The 27,814-nt window shown below is 37.6% G+C and overlaps 1 protein-coding gene across 5 annotated transcripts; it reads left to right on the top strand.

Moving 5' to 3' along the window:
• Positions 1-7,907: 7,907 nt before the first annotated feature.
• LOC114314085 (PPR repeat protein) lies at positions 7,908-26,350 on the top strand. 5 transcript variants are annotated; one of them, XM_082914920.1, is made up of 6 exons: positions 7,908-8,494; positions 8,683-11,411; positions 11,544-11,722; positions 19,585-19,693; positions 21,275-21,375; positions 26,159-26,350. In XM_082914920.1, the coding sequence occupies exon 2, from the start codon at positions 8,723-8,725 to the stop codon at positions 11,276-11,278; it is 2,556 nt and encodes an 851-aa protein (XP_082771046.1). In that variant the 5' UTR covers positions 7,908-8,494; positions 8,683-8,722; the 3' UTR covers positions 11,279-11,411; positions 11,544-11,722; positions 19,585-19,693; positions 21,275-21,375; positions 26,159-26,350. The 5 variants fall into 5 exon arrangements, with proteins under 5 accessions (XP_082771046.1, XP_082771047.1, XP_082771045.1 ...); XM_082914919.1 differs by having other exon boundaries at positions 7,939-11,411; positions 21,279-21,375; XM_082914917.1 differs by having other exon boundaries at positions 7,939-11,411.
• Positions 26,351-27,814: the final 1,464 nt, after the last annotated feature.

The raw sequence follows: 27,814 nt of genomic DNA, 5'->3' as shown, positions 1-27,814 counted from the left end.
GCCAAGGACTGGTTATGGAGCTTAGCTCTTCAGCAGACAGGTGAGTCAAAGGAGAGAACTTCTGGCACTGTTCACACTTTTTCACGTAACATTCGGCATCGGTTCTCATTGTCGGCCAGTAATACCCCTGTGTCACGGCTCGATGAGCCAATAAGCGCCCGCCAGAATGGGCGCCGCAATTGCCTTCATGTATTTCTGTCAAAAGCTCCTCGACTTTGTCTTGGTGCACGCATTCCAAATATGGATCGGAGAGGGATTTTTTATAAAGCTTTCCTTGCAGATCCAAGTAGTATCGCAGGGCTTTGTTTCGCAACTTGTGCGCTTCTTTCTTGTCCTGTGGGAGCTGTTCGGAAAACAGGAATGTAGCAATGGGATCTATCCAACTTGGTCTAGATTCTATAACATTGACCTGGAGTTCCTTCGAAGGGCCAATGCTCGGCTCCGGGATGAAACCTACTTCGATGGTCCATTTAATCTCTGAGTTAATGATGGAGGATAGGCAAGCCAGGGCATCTGCATGTGTGTTCTGATCACGTGTTATCTGGTTCAATTCATGATGGTCAAATTTTGCCAGCAAGGAGTTGGCCGTTTTCATATAAGCCACCATACGGTCGTTTCTTGCCGCGTACTCCCCCTTTAGCTGATTGATCACCAGTTTTGAATCGCAAAATACAAGAAAACACCTAGCACTCAGAAGATGTGCATTCCGCAAACCGGTTAGAAGGGCTTCGTATTCGGCTTCGTTATTTGATACTTCGAAGCTAAGCTTGACAGCCTGCTCAATTATTGCGCCGTCGGGAGCCATGATTACAACTTTGGCTCCACTACCCCGCTGATTGGATGATCCATCACAGTACAACTGCCAAATGTCCCCAACATAAATTCTTCAGTTCGGCTTCAGTCGAATTTCATCAAACTTGAAGTTGGCAAGACCCCTAGTGAATTCGACAACAAAGTCGGCAAGCACCTGTCCCTTAATTGAGGTTCTAGGTAGAAACTGAATATCGTATTGGCCAAGTTCAAGAGCCCATTTTGAAACACGTCCTGATGCTTCTGCACTACGTAGTACTGATCGGAGGGGATAATCTGTTAGCACCCCAATGTTATGCCTCTGGAAGTAATGCATCAGTTTTCTTGCCGCCATGACTAGGGCTAAGATGAGTTTCTCCAGCGGAAGGTAGTGTGTTTGGGCATCAACCATTGCCTTGCTCACATAATACACTGGCCGCTGCTCCCCCAGTTCTTCCTTTATCAGTACGGCGTTGACGGCCTAGTCAGAAACTGCCAAATACAAAATGAACGGATCACCGGCCGAAGGTGTTGTCAAGAGTGGAACTGATCAGAGATAGGTCTTGAGGCCGTTGAAAGCAGCTTCACACTCGGTGGACCATTCAAAAGCCTTGCCCTGCTGTAGTGTATGAAAGAATTGTTGGCAGCAATCCGTGGAACGATTGATGAACCTGTTGAGTGTGGCGGCCATCCCTATTAACTTCTGAACTTCCTTGACCGATCGAGGGGAGTCGAGTTCTAGGATTGCTGTGATTTGCCTTGGGTTGGCTTCGATTCCTCGGTGGTTGACAATGTAACCCAAGAATTTGCCAGAGCTGATCCCAAACGCACATTTGGAAGCGTTCAGTTTCATTCTATATTTATGTAGAATGCCGAATGTCTCTTCCAGATCGGCTATATGATCCTGATCTTCCTTGGACTTGACCACCATATCGTCAATGTACACTTCCATAGTGTGGCCGAGTTGTTCCTTGAACATGGTAGTGACCAGTCTTTGGTAGGTTGCCTCTGCATTCTTTAGCCCAAAAGGCATAACCTTGTAACAGTAGGTTCCTCTTGGGGCGAGGAATGCAGTTTTTTCTTGGTCCTCTGGATGCATGGTGATTTGATGGTAGCCTCTGTAAGCATCGAGAAAGCTCATACGTTGATGGCGTGCCGTCGCATCTACAAGTTGGTCAATTCTGGGTAAAGGAAAACAATCCTTGGGGCAGGCTTTGTTTAGGTCCGTGAAATCGACGCACACTCGCCAAGTCCTATTTTTCTTCTTCACAACCACTGTATTAGAGAGCCATGTAGGGTAGGTCACTTCCCTGAATGCCCCAGCATCAAGCAGCCTATCAACTGCCTCAACAACGGTGGCAGTGTGCTCGGCGCCTGACCGCCGGCTTTTCTGAATGATCGGCTTGCACTTAGGGTCACCATTCAAATAGTGTTATGAAACGGACGAATTTATACGTGGCATCTCGTATGGAGTCCACACAAAGACATCAAAGTTGCTGAGCAGGAAAGAAATTAGCTGTTGTCTGTCGGCTTGATTCAGAGAGGCGCCGACCATTAAGAACTTATTTGGGCTTCCGTCGATTTCAACTCGGTCTAGGCCTTCCGTGGCCTTTTCACTTGGGAGCTACCCAATATCGTCGAGGCTCTCCCGATCCGGCACCTCAATGGAATTCACTTGCAACTCCTTTGGCGTCTTTCCAGCGAGGAGATAACATGCTTGTGCTGATTTTTGGGAGCCACGGATTTGCTCAATGCCGCGTTCTGTCGGGAAGCGTAACAGCTGATGATACGTACTTGGCACGGCCTGCATGGTGTGCAACCAAGTTTGCCCCATAATGAGATTGTATGGTGATGGTAGCTTGACGACCAAGAATTCTACATCCACTGTTTGGGAGCCCGCTCGAACGGGTAGTGTGATTTTCCCCAACGGGTGCTCTGGATTGGCGTTGAAGCTGAATAGTGGATAAAGGGCCGGGGAGAGATCCGATTTGGAGAAGCCGAGTTTGGTGAATGTCTTGTAGTACATAACCTCCGATGTGCTCCCCGGATCAATGAGTACACGCTCAACTGTGAATCGGTTTACGCGTAACTCAATTATCAAGGGATCGATGTGGAAAAGTGTCACTCCGGCCAAATCTGAATCATCAAAAGCAATGCTCGCAACTTCATGGGGCCATTTAGTCGGAGTGAGTTGGCTTTGAGGGTCGGGATTTGACTGAATCGTATGCACCACGGATGACATTGGCAGACTGTATATCATGTGGATCACGCCGAGTGGAGGGGAATCCTGTCTTAAGGCTATTGCTTTGGTTGAGTTATATTTTCGGACATACTGTTGTAGCCGACTATCTTGTACCAATTCCTCCAAGTGATCCTTCAATGCATAACAACTCTCAGTATCATGGCCATGGTCCTTGTGATACTCACACCGTCTATCCCGCCTTCTGGTGTCGGGAGGTCCCACCATTTTGGACGTCCATTTGAAGAATGGAAGGCGTTGGACTTTGGACATAACCGCGCTGATCGGCTCTGTCAACTCTGTATATTTCTTGTCGGTGCGCCTTGTGCGCCTGCTATCAACTTGCAGTTGTTCATTTACTCGGTGGGAGCATTGGTCGCTTGATCAGCGGGAATCCTGTCTCTTGTCTCGGTTAGCCCGATGCCGTGGTTCAGGGCTCTGAGGTGGTACAGAATTTATTGGCTGAGCAATTTCAGAAGGGGTCGTCTTGTTGGCCACGTTTTCGGCTTTAACCCGCAAGGCGTCATCCTCCACTTTGCAGTATTCCTCAACTTTTTTCATCAATGACCATACTGTTTTGAGGGGTCTTCTAGTCAAGGAACTAGGGAGAGCACTGTTAGGATGCAAACCCATTTTGAAGGCGGTGATGGCCATGGAGTCGTTGCAGGCGTCATCGACAAGATTAAAGCACTCCCAATAGCGCCAAATACGCTCTTAGTGTTTCTCCTTGCTGGATCTGCATTGCCCAGAGAGAGTCGGCTTGTTTCGGCTGGACCTCGCTGGTGATGAATCTGGCCCTAAAGGATTTTTGTAATTGATAGAAGCTTTTGATTAAAGCCGGCTCCAGTTTATAATACCATTTGACAGCCAATAGTCCCAAACTACTAGGAAATATTCGACACATGAGGGCCTCGTTGTCTGCATGTAATGTCATGGCTTGCTTGTAGTGACGGATGTGATCGGTGGGGTCTGATTTTCCATCATAGAGAGTGAACGACAGAGCTTTGAACTTTTTGGGCAGAATCGCCCTTGCAATCCGTCGCACAAAGGGATCATGCTGGTCTTCCTCATCTGAACTGTTTCTTCTACGCTTATGCCTTATACGTGGACTCTCGTCAGAGGAGCTGGAAGTCTCGGGTTGTCATTTTTTCTTGGGCTCCGGGGATAATGAGTCGGAGTCGCTATCAGTGTCTTGTTGTCGGGCTCGAGGTCGTCGACCACTTGCCCTCAGAGGTCGTTCCGGATTTTGGCGTACAGCTTGTTTGGACTTTGCCACTTCCAAGGCCAAGTCCTAACAGAGACATTCATTCTCAGCGATCATGTTCTCCCACCTCTGTTCGTTTTGCTTCGCTTGTTCCATGATCGCTTGCATTGCCTCATGCTCTGAAGTCGAGGGTGAGGCGAAGTTCAAAGCATGTCTTGCGGGGATAGTCTCCGGTCCAAGCATGTTTGTTGGAGTGAGGTCGTCTCTCTGCGTGGTTTCATCAGTGACTATCGGAGGGTCTTCTGTTACGCTAGCCATGGATGTATTTGAGCATTCCCACAGACGACGCCAATTGTGGAGAAGTGGTTTGGAAATACTCTTCAGATCCTGACGGACGCTCGTGATCCTCAGCTAGCCACCTAAAAAAGAATTAACACTTCAGTCGGGGGTGCCAGAATTAGCACTCCGACGGGCAAGTCAGTCTCTACTTTCTAAATTAGTTGTATTTTAAGTTAAGCGTAATGGTTCTCACATACCTTTCTCTGACTGAAGATCCTGTATTTATAGTATTCTCTTGGGCCCTAGGGCCTGGCCCATCCCTGATCCTTTACATGCACTTCTACTCGACCTTTTTTCTACTGCTCCGAATGCCGACTATTTTATTCGGCTCTTCAATTGACTAGGATCAATGTTGAATAGAAGTTATGTTCTGGACCGGACTGGTCCATTCGTCTCTATTGATCCAAGGAAATTCGACTCCTACAGTTAGGAATCATGCATATTTTTCTAACTTTTTTTGTTATCTTAGCTTGAAGTACTAGGTGAGTTTTAATGCTTTAGCATGCTTGCATGAGTGTGAGTGACTGCCATGACTAGCATGCTTGCCATGAGGGTAAGTGCTTACTTGTTAAACTGTTTGAGTGCCTGTGGATGAATGCTTGTTGCTTGAATTGAAGTGATTCAATGAATGTACGTTTAAAGCCCACTTTGTCAAGTGGCAAATTCACAAATTTTAAGCCCATTTTGTTAAGTGGCAAAATCAAATCATTTTCAAAAAACAAATATGAAATTAAATTGTTCCAATTCGGGAAAACTAGTCTATACCTTGCTTGTGCGCATCACATAGTAATGCTAGCCTAATAAACCAGAACAAGAGCATATAATCTACATAAAAATCATATCATGATTAGTAGAAGCCGATCTTTGATCGGACGAGTGGGAGTGTTCAAATGTATTCATGATCTTCCCCCCTCGTACCTAAGTTCTCGAGCCGAGACAATCTTAGTGATGACAGACACATGGCCTTTGGCACAAGTCATGAGTTTCCTAAATTTTCCCAAAATAAAATATTTAGGTGGCGACTCGGTATCTAGCAAAGTAGTCTACTTTTGGCAATTTGATTCAAAATCGATTTTTCAAAAGATTTGCTAGATTTGGATTCTTTGGTGTTTATCAATTTCACATTGCACTTGTGAGATTAGATTTAGAACCGCGAGAGTCTGAATTGTAGGGCTTATTCCGAGCTTCCAAAAGGGGGCGCAAAAAAGTCAAGCTACACTATGCGTCTCGTTTCAATGGTCCGAACCGTTTAATATGTAGAGCTCATCAAATACTTTATACTTGTAAAAAATCACATTGATCGGATATCGATAGCCCTTGATTAGAATATTTTTTTCAATGGTAAATATGATTTTAAAAATAAATTGTTAACAAAAATGTGTTCTGATTAAAGGGCTACCAATATCCAATTAATGTGATTTTTTACAAACATAAAATAATCGACAAGTTCTATACATTAAACGATTTGATTTATTGAAACGGGACTCATGATGAATTTCACGGATCCAATAATACATTCCAATCCACTATGTAGACTGGAGAGAAACCATCTCCTTTATTTTTTATGAGTTAATTACCTAAAATCTTATTTACAAATATTATGGTAGTTCAGGTTCTATTTATGATTTTTTGAACCAATAAGTCCTATTTAGTAAAACTGAGAATATTATCCGTTTTTTTTTTCAATTTTTAAAATTAAGAACATTATCAATTTTGCATAGTAATGTTTCAGATAATTGTTTCACTAACTGATAAAAAAGAGAGCATGAGATTAAATATTTTTGCCTTTCTACTTATTGGTTTGATTTAACTATCCAATAAAATTAAAAATATTAACAGTTTTTTTCTGCTCTAAAACTGAGAATATTATTAGTTTTTTTCATTTTTAAAGTGTTTTTTTTTCTTCTAATTTTGCACATCAATGTTTCATCATCATGCTCCTTTATAAACACAAAATTTTTAATTTTGCACAAAAAAATAATTCAATTTTTTCAAATATTTCAAAAAAAAAAAACACATAATTTTTTTTATAGTTATTTTTTTTTCAATTTTTAAGTTGACACTTTAAAATTTTGAAAATCAAAATAAATGTCAAATTATCATATTCCTTTATAGATAATTATAAATGATGAACAATTACTATTTGATAGACAATTTCGACTATTAAAAATTTAATGAGACTTGAAAATTTAAATTTTTTTAACAGTTATGCTATGTAGCTCGAATCTGCCCTTCCCCGAATCCCCCCGAAATCAAAACGACGTCGTTTCGTCGTTTTGATTTTTTTTTTTGTTTTTGTTTTCCAGAAGAAGAAAATCAAAAAAGAAGAAGGAGGAAGGAAGAAGGAAGAAGAAGAAGAGAGAGAGAGAGAGACCGATACCAACATCAACCATTCATCTTCATCATCAACAACATCATCAGATCTAGAAAAAAAAAAAATTCAACCATCAGATCCAGAAAAAAAAAAAAAATTCAGCCATTCATCTTCATCATCAACATATTCATCAACATCACCATCATTATCATCAACACTAGCCACCAATTTTATTTTTATTTTTTTCCCTTCATTTCAGATCAAAAAAAAAAAAAAAAACAAAATCGGGCTGGGCTGCGACGATTGGAGGCAGAGGCGAAGGGGCTGGGCTACGACGATTAGAGGCAAAGGCGGAGGCGAACGGCGATCGACGGTGACCCTCTCTCTCCATTTTCTCTCTCTTTCTCTCCCTCTTCCTTTTCTCTCTGCGTTTCAGACATAAAGGAGGGAAGAAAGAAAGAAAGAAAAAAAAAGAAAAAAGAAAAGAAAAGGAAACTGCCCAAAACGACATCGTTTTAGGCAGTCAGGGATTCAGGGAAGAGAGATTCGAGCTACAAACCATTTTCCATTTTTTAATTAAAGCCTCATTTATGCTGTGTTTGGTTGGGAGATTTGGGAAGGGATTTGGAATGGGAAAGAGAAAAGATGTGTGAAACTATGTGAAATATAGGTATGATTTATTCACATTTCACCTACCTTTTCCATTTCCCTTTCCAAATCCCTTCTCAAATCCCCCAACCAAACACAGCATTAGGGAATAATTGTTTTAATTAAAAAATTATTATAAATTATTATATTACTTTTATTTTTTTACAAAAAAAAATTAAAATATTATTAAAATAACTCATCCCCCCAAAGGAGATATAAGTTGATAAATTAGGATGGTCGTAAATTCCCATTTATTAATAACATTTCTTACTCTTTGCCCAAAGTCTTTTTTCCGACAATTCTTACCTCCACCACCTGCGATTTTCCCCCCAAAGGAGATATAAGTTGATAAATTAGGATGGTTGTAAATTCCCATTTATTAATAACATTTCTTACTCTTTGCCCAAAGTCTTTTTTCCGACAATTCTTACCTCCTCCGCCTGCGATTTTCCTTTGCTGGAAAGCCGTTGTTCATTTTCGCAAGAAACAAAGCTGCTCGGTTTAGTCGTCGCAGATAGTGCTTCATTCACGCTGAGAATGATGATGATGGTGATCATATAGAGGGATTCCATAAATTCAAGTAAATTGATCCTCCAGCTTGAAAGTTTCGATGAGGCATTTCATCAAACACTTACCGAGCAACCCATTCTCTCACTACTACTACCCCCTCTCATCATCATCATCATCATCATCTTATTCACTTTCTTCTCTTCTCTTACCATCAATGTCCACTAATTTCTCGTCCTCTTCAGCCTCCTCATATTCATCATCCAATCAACACAGTGGATTCCATGCGTCCCTCTTCTGCACTGTCATCCATCTCTTCCTCTCCTGCGGTCGATTATCCAGAGCCGTTGATGCATTCGCTTCCATGCGGTGGACTTACGGCCTCGTTCCACCCGATCTGTCCTCCTGGAATCGCTTAATTCGCGAATTCAACGCCTCTGGGTTGGTCTCTCAGGTATGGCTCGTCTATTCCGATATGCTCTCTTGTGGGTTTGTTCCAAATGTTGCTACTCGTAACATGGTCATTCACTCTCTCTGCAAAGTTGGAAAGCTTAGCATAGCATTAGAATTGCTAAGAACATCCTCAAACAATATTAAAATTGACACTGTTACTTATAACACTGTTGTTTGGGGGTTTTGCAGCGTGGGTCTTGCTAAACAGGGTTTTGGGTTGTTGTCTGAAATGGTCAAGAAGGGTGTACCTGTTGATTGTTTTACTTGCAATATCTTGGTAAATGGTTTTTGCCGAATTGGGATGTTAGGACGTGCCGAATGGGTCATGGATAGTCTTGTTAATGCGGGCGGGATTGGGCGGGATGTTGTGGGATTCAACACCTTGATTCATGGGTATTGCGAAGTAGGCGAGGTCAACGCAGCTCTCGAGTTGATGGAGAGTATGCAAAAGGAAGGTATCTTTCCCGATATTGTTACGTACAACACTCTGATTGATGGGTTCTGCAAAATAGGGGATTTTGCACAGGCAAACAATCTCATTGATGAGCATTTGGGGTCTCAGAGAAGTATATACAATGATGGTGGTACTTGGAAGATTGATGGTACTGAAAACAAGGATTCTGTATTTGGAGGATTGGAGTTGAAACGAAATCTTATCACGTATACCTCACTTATTAGTGGGTATTGTAAATGGAAAGGGCTTGAGGAAGCACTTATTGTTTATGATGAGATGCTTATGAATGGGTTCTTGCCTGACACAGTAACTTATAGTTCCATTATGAATGGTTTCTGCAAACACAAGAGGTTAGCTGAAGCAGAAGCATTTTTCAAGGAGATGGAAAGGATGGGTGTGGATCCTAATCATGTTTCCTACTCCATTCTCATTGATTCCTTCTTCAAAACTGGAAATGCTATGGAGGCTTTTGCCCTTAAAGGTCAAATGGTTGTTCGTGGAATTGCCTTTGATGTGGTTGTGTTTACCACATTGATGGATGGGCTCTTTAAGATTGGAAATCCTGGTAAGGCAGAGGACATGTTTCGGTCTCTTTTAAATCTTAACTTAGTTCCTAGTCATATTACTTATTCTGCATTGATTGATGGACGTAGCAAATTGGGAGATATGAAGGGGGTGAAATCCATACTGCAAGAGATGGAGGCAATAAACGTGCCTCTGAACATCATTACATATTCCTCTGTTATTAATGGCTACACCAAAATGGGGATGCTTGACGCAGCTGCTAATGTCATGAGTAAGATGGTGTGCCAGAGCATCATGCCAAATGTTTTCACTTATGGTATCCTGATTGATGGTTATTTCAAGGCTGGTAAACAAGAAATTGCTCTTGAATTCTATAAGGACATGAAATTGAGAGGGGTGGAGGAGAATAACTTCATACTTGATGCATTTATCAACAATTTGAAAAGAGGTGGAATGATGGATGAGGCCGAGGCATTATTTAGAGATATGATGTCCATGGGATTGTCGCCTGACCGTGTTAACTACACTTCTCTAATGGATGGATTCTTCAAAGTGGGAAAGGAGTCGGCTGCTCTTACCATGGCCCAAGAAATGACAGAAAAGAATATAGGGTTTGATGTGGTTGCATACAACGTGTTAATTAATGGACTCTTGAGACTTGGCAAATATGAAGCACAATCTCTTTATTTAGGAATGAGGCAGTCTGGTTGGGCTCCAGATCTTGCAACCTACAACACAATGATCAATGCTTATTGTAAAGAAGGGAACTTGGAAAATGCTATCAAACTCTGGGATGAGATGAAGAGCAATGGGTTAATGCCTAATTCAATCACTTTTAACACTATGGTAGGAGGGCTTTGTGAAGCAGGTGAGGTTGATAAAGCAATGAATTTGTTGAATGAAATGAGGAATGTGGGGTTTCACCCTACCCCCACTACTCATAGACTAGTGCTTGATGCGGTTTCTGCTGATAGAAGGGCTGAGAAAATTCTGGTTATGCATAAACAGATTGTAGATATGGGACTTAGACTCGATCAATTAGCTTATAACAATCTCATAAACATCTTATGCAGAGTAGGGATGACTAGAAAGGCAACTTCAGTATTAGAAGAGATGACAGAAAAAGGCATTTCAGCTGACACTGTCACTTACAATGCTCTTATACGCGGGTACTGCAAAAGTAGCCATTTAAAAATGGCTTTTTCCATGTATTCTCAAATGTTGAGTGAAGGAGCTTCACCTAATATTGCATCTTACAATTTTCTTTTAGGGGGCCTCTTGGCTTCTGGTTTTATGCATGAGGCTGCTGAATTAATTGATGAAATGAAGGAAAGAGGCTTTGTTCCCAATGGCAATACGTATAATGTTTTGGTTTCTGGATATGCAAAGATGGGAAATAAAAAAGAATCTATAAGGCTATATTGTGAAATGGTAACCAAAGGCTTTATTCCCCAAACAACTACTTTCAATGCGCTTATTAGTGATTTTGCCAAGGTGGGAAAGATGAAGCAAGCTAGAGAGCTTATGAATGAGATGCAAGTACGAGGGGTACCACCTAATTCTTCTACTTATGACATAGTAATTAGTGGCTGGTGCAAGTTATCAAAACAGGCAGAGCTGGACAAGATGTTAAAAAAATTGTACCGAACTGAGGCAAAGAAGTTATTCAAAGAGATGGATGAGAAAGGTTTTATTCCATGTGAAACTACCCTTAACTATATCAGTTCTGTCCTTGCAAAACCGGGAAAGAAGGCAGATGCTCTGAGGTTGTTGGATGGATTGTACAAAAGAAAGAGCAGTAAATAGATTAGTAAAAAAAAATGAGGGAAATCTTGTCTTGAAAGTGCCAGCTTGTCCACAGCAATTGAATGTTCTACTTCAGCTACTTGAGTACTTCATAGTTCGTATGGGTGTCTGGCTGTTAAATGCATCACACAAGGTATGAAATACTGAGGTTCGCAAATTTTTTGAACTGATAAACAGTCTGTTTCGATATTTAACAGAACTAGCATAGGCTAGCATTTAGCAGTCTATCTCAAATTTCTAAATGTTTGGTCCTTGGTTTTGTCAGGATCATTCAAAACTATCGATAGTTGATGACTAATTTTAAAGCATGTGCCATACCTTCTGCCACCGGCCACTGACTCTGACATCTTCATCATCATATGGTCATGAAATCATGCAAGTGAGCAGCTCTTGCTGCCAAAAGGAACTTATTGACAAAGAAGAAGTGACGACTTTCTGCAAAAAGTAAGGAAATTCTTCCAGGTTTCTGAGATTTTCCAGAATGATTATCATTTATGAGTAGTGGTCAATAATCTCTCTTTCAATAAAAGAATCAGTATCTATAACTTGGTCATAATGCATGTCATTCTAAAGAGCCTTTTTTCTTTTGGGGTCTTGTCCCGATTTCTCTTGAAACATTACTTGTTCTAGTTTTTTGTTTTTTTTTTTGGTCTCTGTCTACTTTTTCCTATAATCATCCTATACATTGATCAAATTTGGTTTGTTGTTTATTTTAATAGCAAAATTTGATGGAGTTTCATTCTTTTTATTTATTTATTTGTTCTTTCTAGTTTGGATTGAATGATTCATAACATTATGCTCCATGATCTTCTGAACCATTCTGGATATAGCTTCAAAATTCATATCCTTCGCTTACACTTTTGTTACTGGGGTTCTTTGTGGCTGCTGACGCAAGTCTAGTCAACTGATCTTTTATGGTAGAAAAATGATAAAGAATTTTTAGTCTAAAATTTACAAATGACGTCCGGTTGTTTGTTGAACCTTCTAATGGGAACATTGAAAATGTCTACAAATGATGTCCCCGATTTGGGAGGTTTTCCTTGGAGGTTGCCGGCTATGGGTGTTTGTTGTTGACATTCACGGTGGTGTTCGGCCATGGGTGGTGTTCGTGTTCGTGTTCATGTTCGGCCATGGATGGGTGGTGTTCGGCCATGGGAGAGGTGGTTTCAGACTTATCACCTCTGGCGGATTCAAATCCTTCAAATCCTTCTGGGTGTCTTTTCTGGTGGTGTTTCGGCCATGGATGGATGGTGTTCGGCCTTGGGAGTCTTTCAACCATGGGAGAGGTGGTTTTAGATTTATCGACTTCGGTGGATTTAAATCCATCTAGGTGCAAGTTGGGGTCTTGCTGGTGGAAGTTTGGGTCTGCAAATGGATGGTGGTCGGTAGTGGACGCGTTGTAGAGTGATGGATGACAGTGGTGTAGGTGATGGAGTCTCAGCAGAGGAAGAACATGGAGCATGTGGTATTTCGGCAGTGGATCCATGGGAGGTCAGAATGGTTGGTGTGGGAGTAAGGTGTTGTGCTTTGGGTAGTGTGGGGAACATGTGTTAGCGTGTGGGAGACAGTAAGTGGTGTGGGGGATTGAAGGGTTTGGGAGATTCAAAGCATTTGGCTGTAGTGTAGTTAAGATCTACTTAACTAGTTTTGTTTTTTATTTTTGTTTCTTTATAATTAAAAAAAAACTTGTGAGGCTGAGGGGTTGGTTGTGTGGATGCGAGTAGCAGTAGTAGAGGTATTTGTACTTTCTGAATCTCTCTCTGTGCACTTCATTTCCTTGTTCCTTTAATTTAATGTTTTTCATGAAATTTTCACTTTGCTGATCAAAAAAAGAAAAGAAAATGTGTGCTTCTTCCCTTCATACTCAAAAAGGCTATTAAGGTAACCTAAATAAGGTTTTGTCGCAGATATTCAATCTAGGAGATGATAGGTTGGGGCTGCAACTATTTTTCTTTTGGTTGTCAAGGTTGGTTAGCCTTCTAAAGTACTGTGGGCTCCCTCTTGGGGTAAACATTTGACACCTAAATATAGTTGGTTTAAATGATGAGAAACTTAACTGCTATTTGGTAATGTTTACAGTTTATTGTTGGTAAAACAAAAGCAAAAAAAACATGTTTGGTACATGTATGTGTTTTAAAATTTTGTTTTGTAAACAAGTGAAAGGGGTGGCCAAAGGTAGTTGTCAACAGTCGTAGATGGTGGTTGGATGTGGTTGTTGGCTGCGTGGAGGTGGTGATCAAAGGTTGTTGGTTGCTGCCAGAGATGGTTGGCTGTTTCCAGAGGTCGTTGCCGACGGTTAGAGATGGTGTTCCACCATTGGAGGTGGTGGCCAAAGTGGTTGTCAGAGGAGATCATCAACGATGGTGGTTGGAAGTGGTAGTTGCCGCCGATGGAAAGTGGTGGCTAGAGGTGGTTGTCGGAGGAGATCACTGGTGACAGTGGTTGGAGGTGGGGGTGGCTGATGGTGGTGATGACTGGTGGGTGGTCGCCAAAGGGGGTAGGAGAAGAGAAAGGAATGGAATTTGTTTTTTAATTTTTAATTTTTTTTTTGTAAACAAGCTAAACCAACTTTAGTAAATTTTGTAACTGTTTGCAAGTTTTTTGAAAACAAAAATGGATACCAAACAAGTTTTTGTTTACAATTTTAATTTTTTTTGTAGATGTAAACATAAATGTTACCAAGTAGGCCCTTAATATATGCCTACAATTGTGGCCCTTAATATATACAACGGACACCGATAGAGGCAGTAGTGAAGAGATGCGATATAGTGACAGTAGATGAAAGTGTTACAGGAAGGGACAGACCTAGATTGACGTGGGTGGGTGTAGTAAATAGAGATATGAATCTCCTTAATTTGACTAACTCAATGTTCATTGATAGAGTTGAGTGGAGAAGAAAGATTCACGTAGCCAACCCCATTTGATGGGACTTAAGGCTAGGCTTAGTTTGGTTTATTATTCTGAAATTTCTTATCACTTTTTGATTAGGTTGGTGGATAATGAAGGGGCTTACCAACACAAAAATAGGGTTGCTAGACATTTTTTCTCACAATATAGTCTTTATGTCATGAGCATGTACAGGCAATGGGCTACACTAGGAAGCACGAATACGGATATTGATACCGATATAGGTATGATGCGATACGGTTACGGCGATACGGCAAAATTTGAAAAACTAGGATACGGGTACGGCGAGGATACGTTCGTAAAAAATATTATTTTTATAATTTTTAGTAATGTAGTATGTATAAAAATAAAACCTAAAACAAAAGACAACAGAGTCTTCAAGGTCAATAGTTTCAACTTGTTCCCCTTCATCAGTGAATATTACAACTTCCATATCTGGTTCATCAAGAGAAAGACTTGCAATTTCAAGTAAGCCTGCACCCTCCAATGAATCAAACGCATCTCCACCAACATCCCGTAACTTGGTTTCTCCTTCAATGTACTGTCGACTTCTCCTTGATAGGAGAAGAACATTGTTTTGCGCAAAAACCAAATCTTCAGAACGTTGTGGTGTCATTTTGTTTCTTTTCATGGAGTGAATAAAGGAATAAGTGCTCAAATTCCTTTCACAGAATGATAAGGAACATGGCTGACCAATCAATTTTAATGCTAAAGATTGAAGTATAGGAGCAGGAGATCCATGTGTAAACCACTAAATAAGTGGATCCAATACTCCTCCTCTATCAATCTTTGAGTCAAAATCTCCAAATATATCCAAACCTTCAGAAAACTTGGCATATTCCACATTTACAACCCTTCTCTCCTCTAAGTTTGGAAAGTATTTCTTGAAGCACTTGTTTCTCATACTTGAAATTTCTTCATCCCTATGAGGAGGGACACGATTGGGATTTTCATTAAGCCACGTTGAACTATAATACATAGATTACAACATTAGAAAGTTTCAAAATTAAATTATGTTATTCATATTAAAAGACAAATGTGAACAAAGAAATCTAATTAGTAAGAGTATGAATTAAGTTATTATATCGGATTCAAAGAATGTGCAAGGCAATATAGAGGAGTGTTATTTTTGGCCCACCTCTCAACTAGTATATTGTGCACAACGGAATAAAAGATTGATTCCTCATCGTCTAGCTTCCCTTCATGCCTAAAGATGCTTGCCTTCACATTTTCAATCATGGTGTCCCACATTTCATAGACTAAGTGAAGGCATGCTTTGTCAGTGTCACAAAACCTAAGCATCTCATAGATAGGCAATGTAAAAGACAAAATGTAATCAATCTTATCCTACCACACGCCATTCAATAATTTTTTCTTCATAGATGTTGCTTTCCCAACATTGTCTTCTTTGTAAGAAACCACTGGTCACTAATAACCATTGATTGGAGGTCACGCTTTATAAGTTTAAACCTTTTGAGCATGACAATGGCAGATGCAAAACGTGTGTTCGCAACAGCAAGCAACTTCAAGAGTACGAATTCATTGATAATAGCTAGCCTCATGGAATGGGTCATAATGAAGTTTTTGATAAACATCACATCAACACAAAGTGTGATCCAGTGACATTCATCATAAGCAAAAGAAGTACCTCATGTTTCCTTTGGAGCACAAATATTCTTCAGCGCAAGATTCATGGTGTCCAAAAGATATTCGGGTACTTACTTTCAATGAGTAAACCAGCTGCACTACACACGGGAGCATTATTTGTGATGACTTGAATGACATTCTGATGTCCAATTTCTTCAATTGCTTGACTAATTAAGTTGGAAATAAAAAACTTGTCTTTGTGCTCACCTTCACAATTAACAACTTTCAAGAACACTGCCCCAGCTTCTGATGCTCCCATAAAATTAATAAGGGGCCTTCTTTGAGAATCAGTCCATGCATCTGAAACAATACTCAACCCTTTTTCCTTCCATGATGGTCTAGTTGGCTCCAACCTCTCTACATTAGCCTTTTCCTTTTGAAGGAATGTAGTCCTAAACAAGTTATAACTGGGTGGTACATAACCAGAAATTGGATTGTTGGTAGCAAATTGAAAAGCACTAACATAATATGGGTTCCTTGATAAATGAAATGGTAACTCCGCTGAATAAAACATGCGAACAATCTCAGAATACAATTGTTCCCAAATAACAGGGTTGAATGCCTTTTCTAGAGCAGAATTTCCAGTAGCCTTTCTTTTTCTTGGCTCATACTCCTCCATCCTAAATCCTCCAATATCTAAAGGCCCTAAACCTGTTGAAGTAGATTGGCAAGTGGAAGGTGGTAAAGGAACATTTTTAGGCATAGCCATTTTTAACCTTTTCTCGGCTTTTTCAATTTTCCCTTGCATTTCAGCAAGGTGTTGAGGAGTCACTTTGGGGCACACTCTAATCCTATGGCCAGAAAGTTTTAACAAATGTGCCTTGACCCTGAAGTATGACTTTTTGTACTCATTTTGACAGTAATTGCATTTAAACTTGGTATTACCACATCCTTCTCCCATTTTTTACATTTTTGTAACATAACACCAAAGAAGAGCATGATCATCTTCTTCCATTGGTGTACCACTTGTTGAACCTAAACTTCCCGTACCCGAACTCATTTCCTAAAATTTATAAATTTGGTAAAGAAATAAAACAAAACATTAATATAGTTATCTTTTGGCATGAACATTAAATTTTTTTTTTTCAGCAATTTAATTAAATTTCAGCAATTCCAACAATATAGCATCACCCATAACAACTATAATGTAATTCAAATTAAGGGGGAAAAAAATTTACCCTTTCAATGATAAAAAAAAAATACCTCACAAGGCTCCTTGATGTTGTCTTTTGAGGAAATAAAAATTGGATACTAGTAGCTTAGCTTAGCTTAGTTGTAAAAAAAAAAAAAAACAAAAAAAAACCGAAAGAAATTCATAGGGGTTAGTACAGTGAGAGGGAGAGAGAGAGAGAGAGTGAGATCGAGTGATAGAAAAGTGAGAGAGTGAGAGCGAGAGCGAGAGAGGACGAACCTTGATTGATGACGACGACTCCGAGTTGCTGTTGTTCGCGAATCGCGATAGAGATGACGGCGACTCCTCAGAATTGTTGCTGTTGTTCGCGTTAGAGGCTAGGGTTTGTTTGATTTTTTTTTTTGTTTTATTTTAGATAGCTTTTGTTATTTTACACTTTGACCCCACTACAAGTTTTTAAAATTTTTTTCCCCCCGTATTCTGAAAGTATCCCAAGCGTATCCTTGAAGTATCCTCGCATACCCCAAACGTAACCCGAATTCAAAAAAAAAAAAAAAAATTTGGGATACTTCTTTGCCGTATTTGATACGTGTCTTGCTGTATCCGACGCGTATCCGATATGCATACGGGGGCCATTTCGGGGTATCCGTGCTTCATAGGGGCTACACTTTTGAAGTTCTCTTTCCACGTAAAAGAAAAAATTAGGACGGCTAAATTATATAGCCACATCAATGCTGGAATATTAAATTTGATAATGGGCTTTTAGCCTCCACTGCCTTTTCTGATTGATGAAAATGGTATTTGTTTGAGTGTGGGAGGTAAGGCTCCTTGATGATCAAGTATGGTGGGCTAAGACTTTTAACTTCTAGATTGCATATTGGGCCTTAAAGCATGGATTTAGATTAAGTTGGTTCAAGTTTTTGGCTGATGTTGGCTTGAAATCAAAGGATGATGCTTTCTGGAAAGTCTGGACAGCAAGGAGAGTAACAGATTTTAAGGGTTAGACATGCAAATGTAATTATGGTTAGGATTTTGGGAAATAAATTAGGTTTAGGGAAGGGCTGATTGTGGTTATTCAATAGGAAAAATATCCAATAAGTCCTATTCTTCCAATGAAATTCCCATAAAGTCCTATTAACACTATGGTGAGAGAGTTGATTCATGTGTTAATACGACTTAGTGGAAATTTCATTGAAAAGTAGAACGTATTTAATATTTTTCCTATTCAATATGCACATTGCTGCTAAATGAAATTAGAGAAGAAGACCAAGAGAAGAAAGAGAGTCAATCCATCAGAATTTCTCTAATCCAGGCCTGTAAATGGATCAGATTCAGACTGGATTGGGGGTTTATCTTTTATCTGACCCGTTAAATAAAAACAGTGATCTAGTCCAATCCGTTAATTTGATTGTCACAGGCTCACAGCTATTTCAATATGAATGGGGATTTATTAGCATTTAGATCTCTGCTCTGGAGCTGCTTCTTATTGGTTTCAATCCAAGGTTTGTTTATAGAACACAAGTTAGAAAGAGAAAGCATTTGTATATCAACAAGGAACATCATTACCCAACGAGAGCAGAAGACTTAGTTCAGAAACCATTGGTCACTGGGGCATATGAAGTGGATTTAGTGACAGAAAAGGTCCAGAATACTGACTGTGACCGTGTTGACTTTGGTAAATTTGGATGTGTTAAGGCTAACCTTATTTGCATTCTCTACATACATATAATGTTACATGGAGAGACATAAAGTATCAAGCACAACGCATGTGAGCCAGAAAAGGGGCAGAAAGTACCCAAGTGGAAGGCAGAAATGTAATTGAGATTTAAGGTACTTGCTCATGAGAAGAAGAGGCGGATGGATTTATTTGAGTAAACCCTAACATCTTTCTACTTTTTAAGCAAACTATTGGTCTTGTATAAATCTAATCATAGATGTTAAGAATATGACGTGTGTATATTCAATACTTGTTATGGATAGGTATATTGTTGGATCAAATAATGTCTAATCTGAGTTAAATGGTTCATCAAGTTAATAATCAGAAATTTCTTCTTCTTCTTTTTCTTCTTCTTCATTAGGATTAGTAAATATAACATCACCTTCAGATTTGGAACTAATCCAATGATAGGTTACTCTAAGGGTTTTAAGGAGTCTCATGTAAGAGAAATAAATGATGTCTCATCTTTGAAAGGGAGCAAAATCTGCAAAGCATTATTAGTAGACAAAATAGTTCAATTATTTGTGACAACAAAAAGTGTGCCTAGGCAGAAACATAGAATCTTATCTAATGGACAAGGAATTTTTTTGAATCCTCCATTACAAATGATTTCGTAGATTATGAAGGCTAAACTAATTTTGAATAATAAAGGACTGTATGGTAAAAAGCACAAACACATACACATTCCTATGCGTGTTTTCCCATTATTATTGTTTATTATTATTATTATTTTTTAATTTTCTCTTAGACGTACTCAAATAATGGAAGGGTTTTTGTGTGAAAGATAATTGATGTTAGTTAACTTGTAAAGTTAGTATTCTATTGTTGCTTCTTCTTTCAATATTGTTTTAGTTTTTATTCTAAAACTCTTTATTATTTGAATATGTATCTGATATGCTGTAGGGGGGCACAAGTGGTTGCATACACTGCTATATTTTCTTGTGGGAACTATCAGGGTGTCGCTCGTTTGGCCAAGGCAAAAGGCTTGGCAGTTCCAATCGCCCATAAGAAGGTATCTTGTTGGTGATTTCAGTTTATTATGCACTTTTGGGATTGATAGTTGCACATTATTGGTAGGTTCTGATGAGCCAATCTATAGTTTGATAATCTGTTGAAGTGTTAACAATTTGAACAGAGTTGATATAAAAGCTGACAGATCAGATTCGATGTAGGCTGAAAAATATTGATTATATATATGCTATATATTACACTAATGTGCAAGATCACACAAAAAAGTAGATCTAAGTGATGGAGAGAATTCTAATTTACTCCCATTTTTAGGCATGTAAAGCTGAATCCTCATTTTTTAGTGGCTGAAGCCTGTTTAAATTGGCGGATCTTGTGGAAGTATTGTACCAAATTGTCTCTTGGTGGTAGCTTTCTTTGGTCATTGATAACCTGAGGAAGTCCTCCAGCATGTCTTGAATTAGGGATAGTTGACTGAGTCAAACACTTTCATACATGAAACTTGCTCAATTACTTCAAGCCATATAGCGATCCAACCAAAGGAAATTTCTAACAGCCCAATAGTTTCACCTCCAAAGAACTTCTTGCCCTTGAGCTCTCCTTCAAGGATTTTGTAGGCTGCATCTGCTCGGTTCACTTCCCTCTCTTCTTCTTCTCCATCCAGAAATAGCACTTTCCTATTCACTTCAGAAAACTATAACAATAGAAGTAAAATCATCATTACGAACAAGCCAGACGATTCTTTGTTTAATGGAATAAAATACAGGTTTTTGTATGTAGAGCACACTAACACATCAGTGGTGCTGATTATTTGATGCAGTTCTTGTATTATTTTGTACTTATTATCTATGGAGCATAGATACTTCTAAAAGAGTGTCTTTATCATCAGATACCGTTACTCCTTGGATACGTATCCAATACTTTCTAAACATATCCAATACTTGATGTTAATTTTGGAAAGGATCATATATTTTTTGGACGCTCTTGGTCACGTATCCAAATTATTATAAAAATTGAAATTGAAATATTTTTTTGTCTAGTATTAGGGTATAATTGTTAGAATAAATACAGGACTAGTTTTTCAATATTTTCTTGTTTCTTATCGAAGGAAGAAGAAAATAGTGATATTAAAATTGTACTCTACTTTTTTAGATTTGATCAAATTAATATTTCGATTGAAAATAAAGGTAAACAAATTATTGACTCTTAAACTAATATCTAATTTCTAAAAAAATAGTTTCCAACTATTCTTTGAGCTTATGTATAATATTTTCTTGTTCCGTATTGAAGGAAGAAGAAAATAGCGAGATTAAAATTGTACTCTACTTTAGATTCGATCAAATTAATATGTTGATTGAAAATAAAGGTAAGCAAATTATTGACTCTTAAACTAATATCTAATTTCTAAAAAAATGGTTTCTCACTATTCTTTGAGCTTATTTATAATATATTATAAAAAATTATAATTTTTTACGTGTATCCTATTATTATTATTATTATTATTATTATTTAATTATATTTTAATTTTTAATTTTTTATATGGTAGCAGTATCCATACTTCATAGCTTATAATCTATGAACACTTAATTATGTAATGCAATACTTCCTGACAATAAAATTGTAATAGGCAGTGAAGAAGATGAGGTGCCGTTTCTTCCACAAACTTATGGCTTTGTGATAAGGTTCCTTGGGCAATATAGGGTTTTTCTGTTTCCAGGTCTCGTCGAGGTAGATTGTTGGAATAATTTTGTGTAAATAAAATAAATTGAAACTAAATCAAACAAAATAAATAAAAAACGTACCGAATTTATTTATCGAACCGAATTAAAAAATAAAAGACCAAGTCGAGTGTGTGACACTCTGTCCTTAAGACAGATTCGTCCCACTACGGTACTTACGGTTAAGTGGCGTCTATCTCTCAGGATACTATGATCTTCATAAATTTGTAGAAGCATTTCAAACAAATTTGTACGGCGAACTAGAACCTTGTGTTCTATATGCTCTTTATTTTTTCTTAAAATTATATATGAAGAATAGATGCAATGGAGCAAAATTGGACAGCAAAAGATGGGATTTACAGACTGATTTTCTCATCCTCTAACACTGCTGGAATGTTAGTATTTATAGGCACAAGAAACCTTGTCTGAACAGGTGTGAATCTGTCCAACAGATTCAGTTCTGAAAGTGAACAGATGCAACCTGTTTTGAATTCAAACAGGTTCTGTCCGTTGCACTTGGAACAGTTTTATTCAAACAATTTGAAAAAGTATCCGTTGGTGGACAATGTTTTAAACTGTTGGAATATTTTTTTATTAAATTATTTGAATAGTTTAATCAATAAAGCCGTTGGTGGAACAGCTTTTAAACTGTTTGGAATATTATTATTAAACTATTTAAATAGTTTAATCAATAAAAGAACAAGTACAATATTTAGGAAATCACTTAGGAATCCAAAATTTGAATTTAGATTTAAATTAAATTCTCACAATATTTTTTTATTGAAAAAATTCAAATGAATTTTGTTTAAAAAATTAATTTTAGACTCGAAAATGATGTCAATTTTCCATTCACTCATAAATGGTTTTGACGTTCCGTCTTCACCGTGTGACTTGCCATGCGGTAAGAAACACTTCACCTCTTCGGACCCACCTCAAAAGATGTTTGGGGTCCACTCAATTTTGGGCTCAAAGATGGCCAAAAATATGCCTATATTAAATCATTTTTTTTTAATTAATGAAAACTCAGAATATAATTTCTAAAAATTAAAATTAATTTCTGAAAAAATTCATCAAACCAGTACTCCTTACTTACCGCAGCAAAATGAAATTGCTGAAAGGAAAAATAAGACTCTAAAAGAAATGATGAATGCCATGTTAATAAGTTTTGGATTACCTCAGAACTTGTGGAGGGAAGCAATACTTTCTGCAAATTATGTTTTAAATAAAGTATCCCGAAAGAAAGTGAATTAAACACCTTATGAATTGTGGCATGGAAGAGTACCATCCTACAAATTAAAAGTGTGGGGGTGTTTGGCTAAAGTGGCTATTCCTAGTCCTAAAAAGATTAAGATAGGTTTTAAGATCATTGATTGCATTTTCATTGGTTATGCCAAGAATAGTAGTGCATATCGGTTTTTGATTCATAAATCAGAACATTCCAAAATGCATGTAAATACTATTATTGAATTTCGGAATGCATCTTTTTTTGAACATGTATTTCCAAAAAAGACTGGACAAGAGACTAGTAATAATAAGAGATCTTTTGATGCTATTATTAGTAATGATCAAGAACATGATCAAGAACATGAGTTAGATCAAAATGAGAAAGATGAACTTAGGCGTAGTAAACGTATTAGAACCTCAAAATCTTTTGCTCCAGATTTTCTAACATATTTGTTGGAAAATGAACCTTTAACTTTTAAAGAGGCTATGTCCAGTCCTGAGACTCCTTTATGGAAAGAAGCTATCAATAGTGAAGTTGAATCTATCTTGCAAAATCACACTTGGGAATTGGTGGATTTGCCACCAGGTTGTAAACCTCTTGGGTACAAGTGGATTTTCAAAAGAAAGCGGATGGATCAATTGACAAATACAAGGCAAGACTTGTGGTCAAAGGTTTAGACAAAAAGAAGGTCTTGATTACTTTGATACATACTCACCGGTTACTAGAATAACATCCATTAGAATGTTAATTGCTATTGCATCTTTATACAATTTAGAAATTCATCAAATGGATGTAAAAACCGCTTTCTTAAATGGTGCGTTAAATGAAGAAATTTACATGGAACAACCAGAAGGTTTTTCTGTCCCAGGAAAAGAAAAGAAAGTGTGTAAATTGGTTAAATCATTATATGGTTTAAAACAAGCGCCAAAGCAATGGTATGAGAAATTTGACAAGGCAATGATGTCAAATGGATTTAAAATTAATGAGTGTGATAAATGTGTTTCTATTAAAAACATAGACAAATGTTATGTCATTGTATGTCTTTATGTAGATGATCTGCTCGTCATAGGTAGTAATAATGATATGATTAAAACTACTAAGAAAATGTTGAATAAACATTTTGACATGAAGGACATGGGCATTGCTGATGTAATTCTTAGTATGAAAATTACCAAAACATCAGAAGGTTATGCTTTGTCACAATCTCATTACATTGAGAAAATACTTGACAAATTTAGTAAAGATGATGATCATTTTGCTAGAACACCTGTAGATGTTAATTTGTTTCTATCTAAGAATATGCAGGAAAGTATTTCTCAATTAGAGTATGCTTAAATTATTGAAAACTTAATGTACTTGATGAACTGCACTTGCCCGGATATAGCTTATACAGTAAGTAAATTAAGTAGATATACGAGTAATCTGGGAATAGAACACTGGAAAGCAATTATAAAGGTTTTAAGATATCTCCGATTTACTCGTAACATTGGGCTGAATTATACTAGATATCCAGCAGTACTTGAAGGATACTGTGATGCAAATTGGATATCGGATACTAGAGACTCAAAGTCCACCAGTGGGTATGTCTTTGCTCTTGGTGGGGCGGCTGTATCTTGGACATCTTCCAAACAGATTTGCATTGTTAGGTCTACTATAGAATTATAATTCATAGCTTTAGACGAAGTAGGGGAAGAGACAGAATGGCTTCGCCACTTCCTTGAAGATATTCCAATTTGACCAAAATCGGTGCCTACTATATGTATACATTGTGATAGTCAATCAGCAATTGGTAGAGCACAGAGTCATATGTATAATGGTAAGTCTCGAAACATTCGTCGTCGACATAATACCGTAAGACAACTACTCTCTAATGGAATTATTTCCATTGATTTTGTGAAGTGTAAAGACAACATAGTGCATCCACTAACCAAAGGGTTAGCAAAAGAGCTAGTTGAGAATTCATCGAAGGGAATGAGACTAAAGCCTATTAAATAAGAGTTATCACAACGGCAACGCAACCTAGTTGACTGGAGATCCCAAGATCTAGGTTCAAAGGGACAACCGAGTTGTGATTGACTCAGAAGGATCACTGAGGAGTCCAACTCCTACCCATTTCTATGATGATATAGTGATGTCTGCAGCGTGTTAGGTTAAGTAATACTTTTAATGATTCTTATATCTAGGTATACCTAATGGAGTATGGCAAGATACTCTTTATAAGCGTTAACTGGGTCGGTTTTATGAGATTTGTGAAGGGCTACAATTCTCTAGAGCACTCATGAAAGACCAGGTTGTTCAGGGTCAAAATGAACATAATAGTGAGAACTAAACTGTGTCTGGGAATATACTGTGTGTGTTCTATTGTCTTGGTTTACACAAACGGCTGAACAGTTTAAGACATCATGTTCACTAGTTAGCTGGTAAATTCGATGGTGTCTCACAAGGGAAGGTTCAAAGCCAAAAGTTATCTATCTTTTGTAGAATATTTTCAATTTTTGTACTCTCTGTTATTAGATCATGTTGTTGTATTTTCTCTCCGTCAAATTCCATTCATGTGGGGGATTGTTGGAAAAATGGTTTAATATAGGCATATTTTTGGCCATCTTTGAGCCCAAAATTGAGTGGGCCCCAAACGTCTTTTGGGATGGGTCCGAAGAGGTGACGTGTTCCTTGCCGCGTGGCAAGTCACACGGTGAAGACGGAACGTCAAAATCATTTATGAGTGAATGGAAAATTGACATCGTTTTCGGGTCTAACATTAATTTTTTAGACAAAATTTATTTGAATTTTTTCAATAAAAAAATAGCGAGAATTTAATTTAAATCTAAATTCAAATTTTGGGTTCCTAAGTGATTTCTTAAAGATTGTACCTCTTCTTTTATTGATTAAACTATTCAAATAGTTTAATAATAATATTCCAAACAGTTTCAAACTGTTACACCAACGGCTTTATTGATTAAACTATTCAAATAGTTTAATAAAAAATATTTCAACAGTTTAAAACATTGTCCACCAACGGATACTTTTTCAAATTGTTTGAATAAAATTGTTCCAAGTGCAATGGATAGAATCTGTTTGAATTCAAAACAGGTTGTATCTGTTCACTTTCAGAACTGAATCTATTGGACAGATTCACACCTGTTCGGACAGAGTTTTTTGTGCCTATAAATACCAACATTCTAGCAGTGTTAGAGGATAAGAAAATCAGTATGTAAATCCTATCTTTTGCTGTCCAATTTTGCTCCATTGCATATATTTTTCATATATAATTTTAGGAAAAAATAAAGAGAGTATAGAACACAAGGTTCTAGTTCGCCGTACAAATTTGTTGAAGTGCTTCTATAAATTTGTGAAGATCATTGTATCTTGGAAGATAGATGCCACTCAACCGTAAGCACCGTAGCGAGGCGAATCTGTCTTAAGAACAGAGTGTCACACACTCGACTTGGTCTTTTATTTTTTAATTCGGTTAGATAAATAAATTCGGTACGTTTTTTATTTATTTTGTTTGATTTAATTTTAATTTATTTTATTTACATAGAAGATTGTTCTATTTGATGATGACTAGGGATTCAGCAACGGGTTTGCCATTGTTAAGCAAGACGGGCTTTCTTATGGATGGGATTGCAGTCGAGAATGACAGAGCTCTTGTTGGTCAGATCTTGTTCCAGGTACTAGTACCGGATGCCCTTCAGCTGCAGAAGCCCATTTGACCTGCAGACATATGGACTGAACCATGCCCCCATCAGCTTCACTTGTGGTATGTCACTCTTTCCTGGGATTTTTGGATTCATAATAAGCTTATTGCACATCTTCATTTCTTGTTATATAGACCACTGTCCACGTAGAGGAAATGAAAAAAATCCTACTCCTACCATTAATTTTTGTGTAAATTACACTCTTCTCCCTTAAAATTTAAAGAAAATACAGTTAACCCAGATGTATTCGTTTTTAGATTGATGCATGCCTGCCTAATGCAGTAAGGTTGGGCCAATTGTTTTTCTTACGTCCAATCAATAAAGGGCCACCCCTTTTGCTCGATGTTTTGCTTTTAGGTCACCTGCTACTTGTTTGGGATAATCTATGAAAGTAAAAAATTATTAAAAAAATTAAAAAATTATTAAAAAAAGTCAAAAAATTCATATTATTTGGGAAAAGTCTAAAGGACAAAATTATTATTTTGCCCTTTAAATTCAACTATCTAGAAGTCAAAGGGTGTGTTTGATTTGATTTTGAGAGATAATTTTTTTTAAAAAAAAAAATCTTAGGGAAAGAGTTTAAGGTTGCGTTTGGTTGTGTTTTGTAAATGTGATTTGAGAGTATGAGTTGTATTTTGAGTTTGTGTGTTGTAGAATTATGATTTGAGTGTAGAAAATTTGTTTGGTAAAGAGTTTTGAAAATAGTTTTGAAAAAGAGGTTTGATTTGAATGGGGAATTGTTGATGTGATATTTGATATGTGATACAAAAATTTACAACTCCTAACTAAACATACAACTCAAAATTATTTTAAAGCACATTAAAAATTAAAAAAAATTTAGAAAATATTTTTCCCAATTATATAAATCAATTGCAAAAAAAAAAAAAAATCTGTACAGCAGAGGACATCCGGGTGGATGTCCCCAAGGACGTCCGGGTGGTAGTCCCTAGGGACGACCGGGTGGTCTTCCTCTGGCCAAAAAAAATACAAGAAACGCGCAGAATGGACAGAGCTTTCGGCAGAGTTTTGGAAAATTAATTCCAAAACTCTTACCAAACATAGAGCTGAAACTAACATGTAGAATCACATTTCAAAAGCACAACCAAACACCGCCTAAAATTTTTTTAGTTTGTTTGGTTGTATATTTTGAAAATAGTTTTGGAGTGTGGGAGTTTAGAATGATTTGATATTTTGTTGTAATTGAGTAGATATGTGTGAAAGAAAAAGTGATTGAGAAAGAGAGAAGAGAGAGAAAAAGTGATTAATTGATGTATAAGAGATAGAAAATGATTTTGGAAATCACTAAACCAAACAAAATTTTAAATTTTTTTTTCCAAAATTTGTTTTTCCAAAACAAACCAAACAAGGCCAAAAAGTTTAAAGTCAATAAGGGTAGAATGGTCATTTTGATTTTATTGTAATATTTTATTACACATCTATTCGTAAAACGTGAAAAAGTTATCTCAAACGTATATATTTTTTTTTTCTTCTGCTTTTTTAGCTAAAAAAAATCAATAAGTATACTT

This window comes from Camellia sinensis, chromosome 2 (genome assembly GCF_055761805.1).
Source record: "Camellia sinensis isolate YWXY chromosome 2, ASM5576180v1, whole genome shotgun sequence".
Classification (NCBI taxonomy): Eukaryota; Viridiplantae; Streptophyta; class Magnoliopsida; order Ericales; family Theaceae; genus Camellia; species Camellia sinensis.
The sequence above is the reverse complement of the archived record's forward strand: the minus strand, read 5'-3'. Positions and strand labels throughout refer to the sequence as shown.

Bases quoted from the DNA above. Each gene is read 5' to 3' on its own strand.
- LOC114314085 (XM_082914918.1), top strand. From the start codon at position 8,144: ATGAGGCATTTCATCAAACACTTACCGAGCAACCCATTCTCTCACTAC.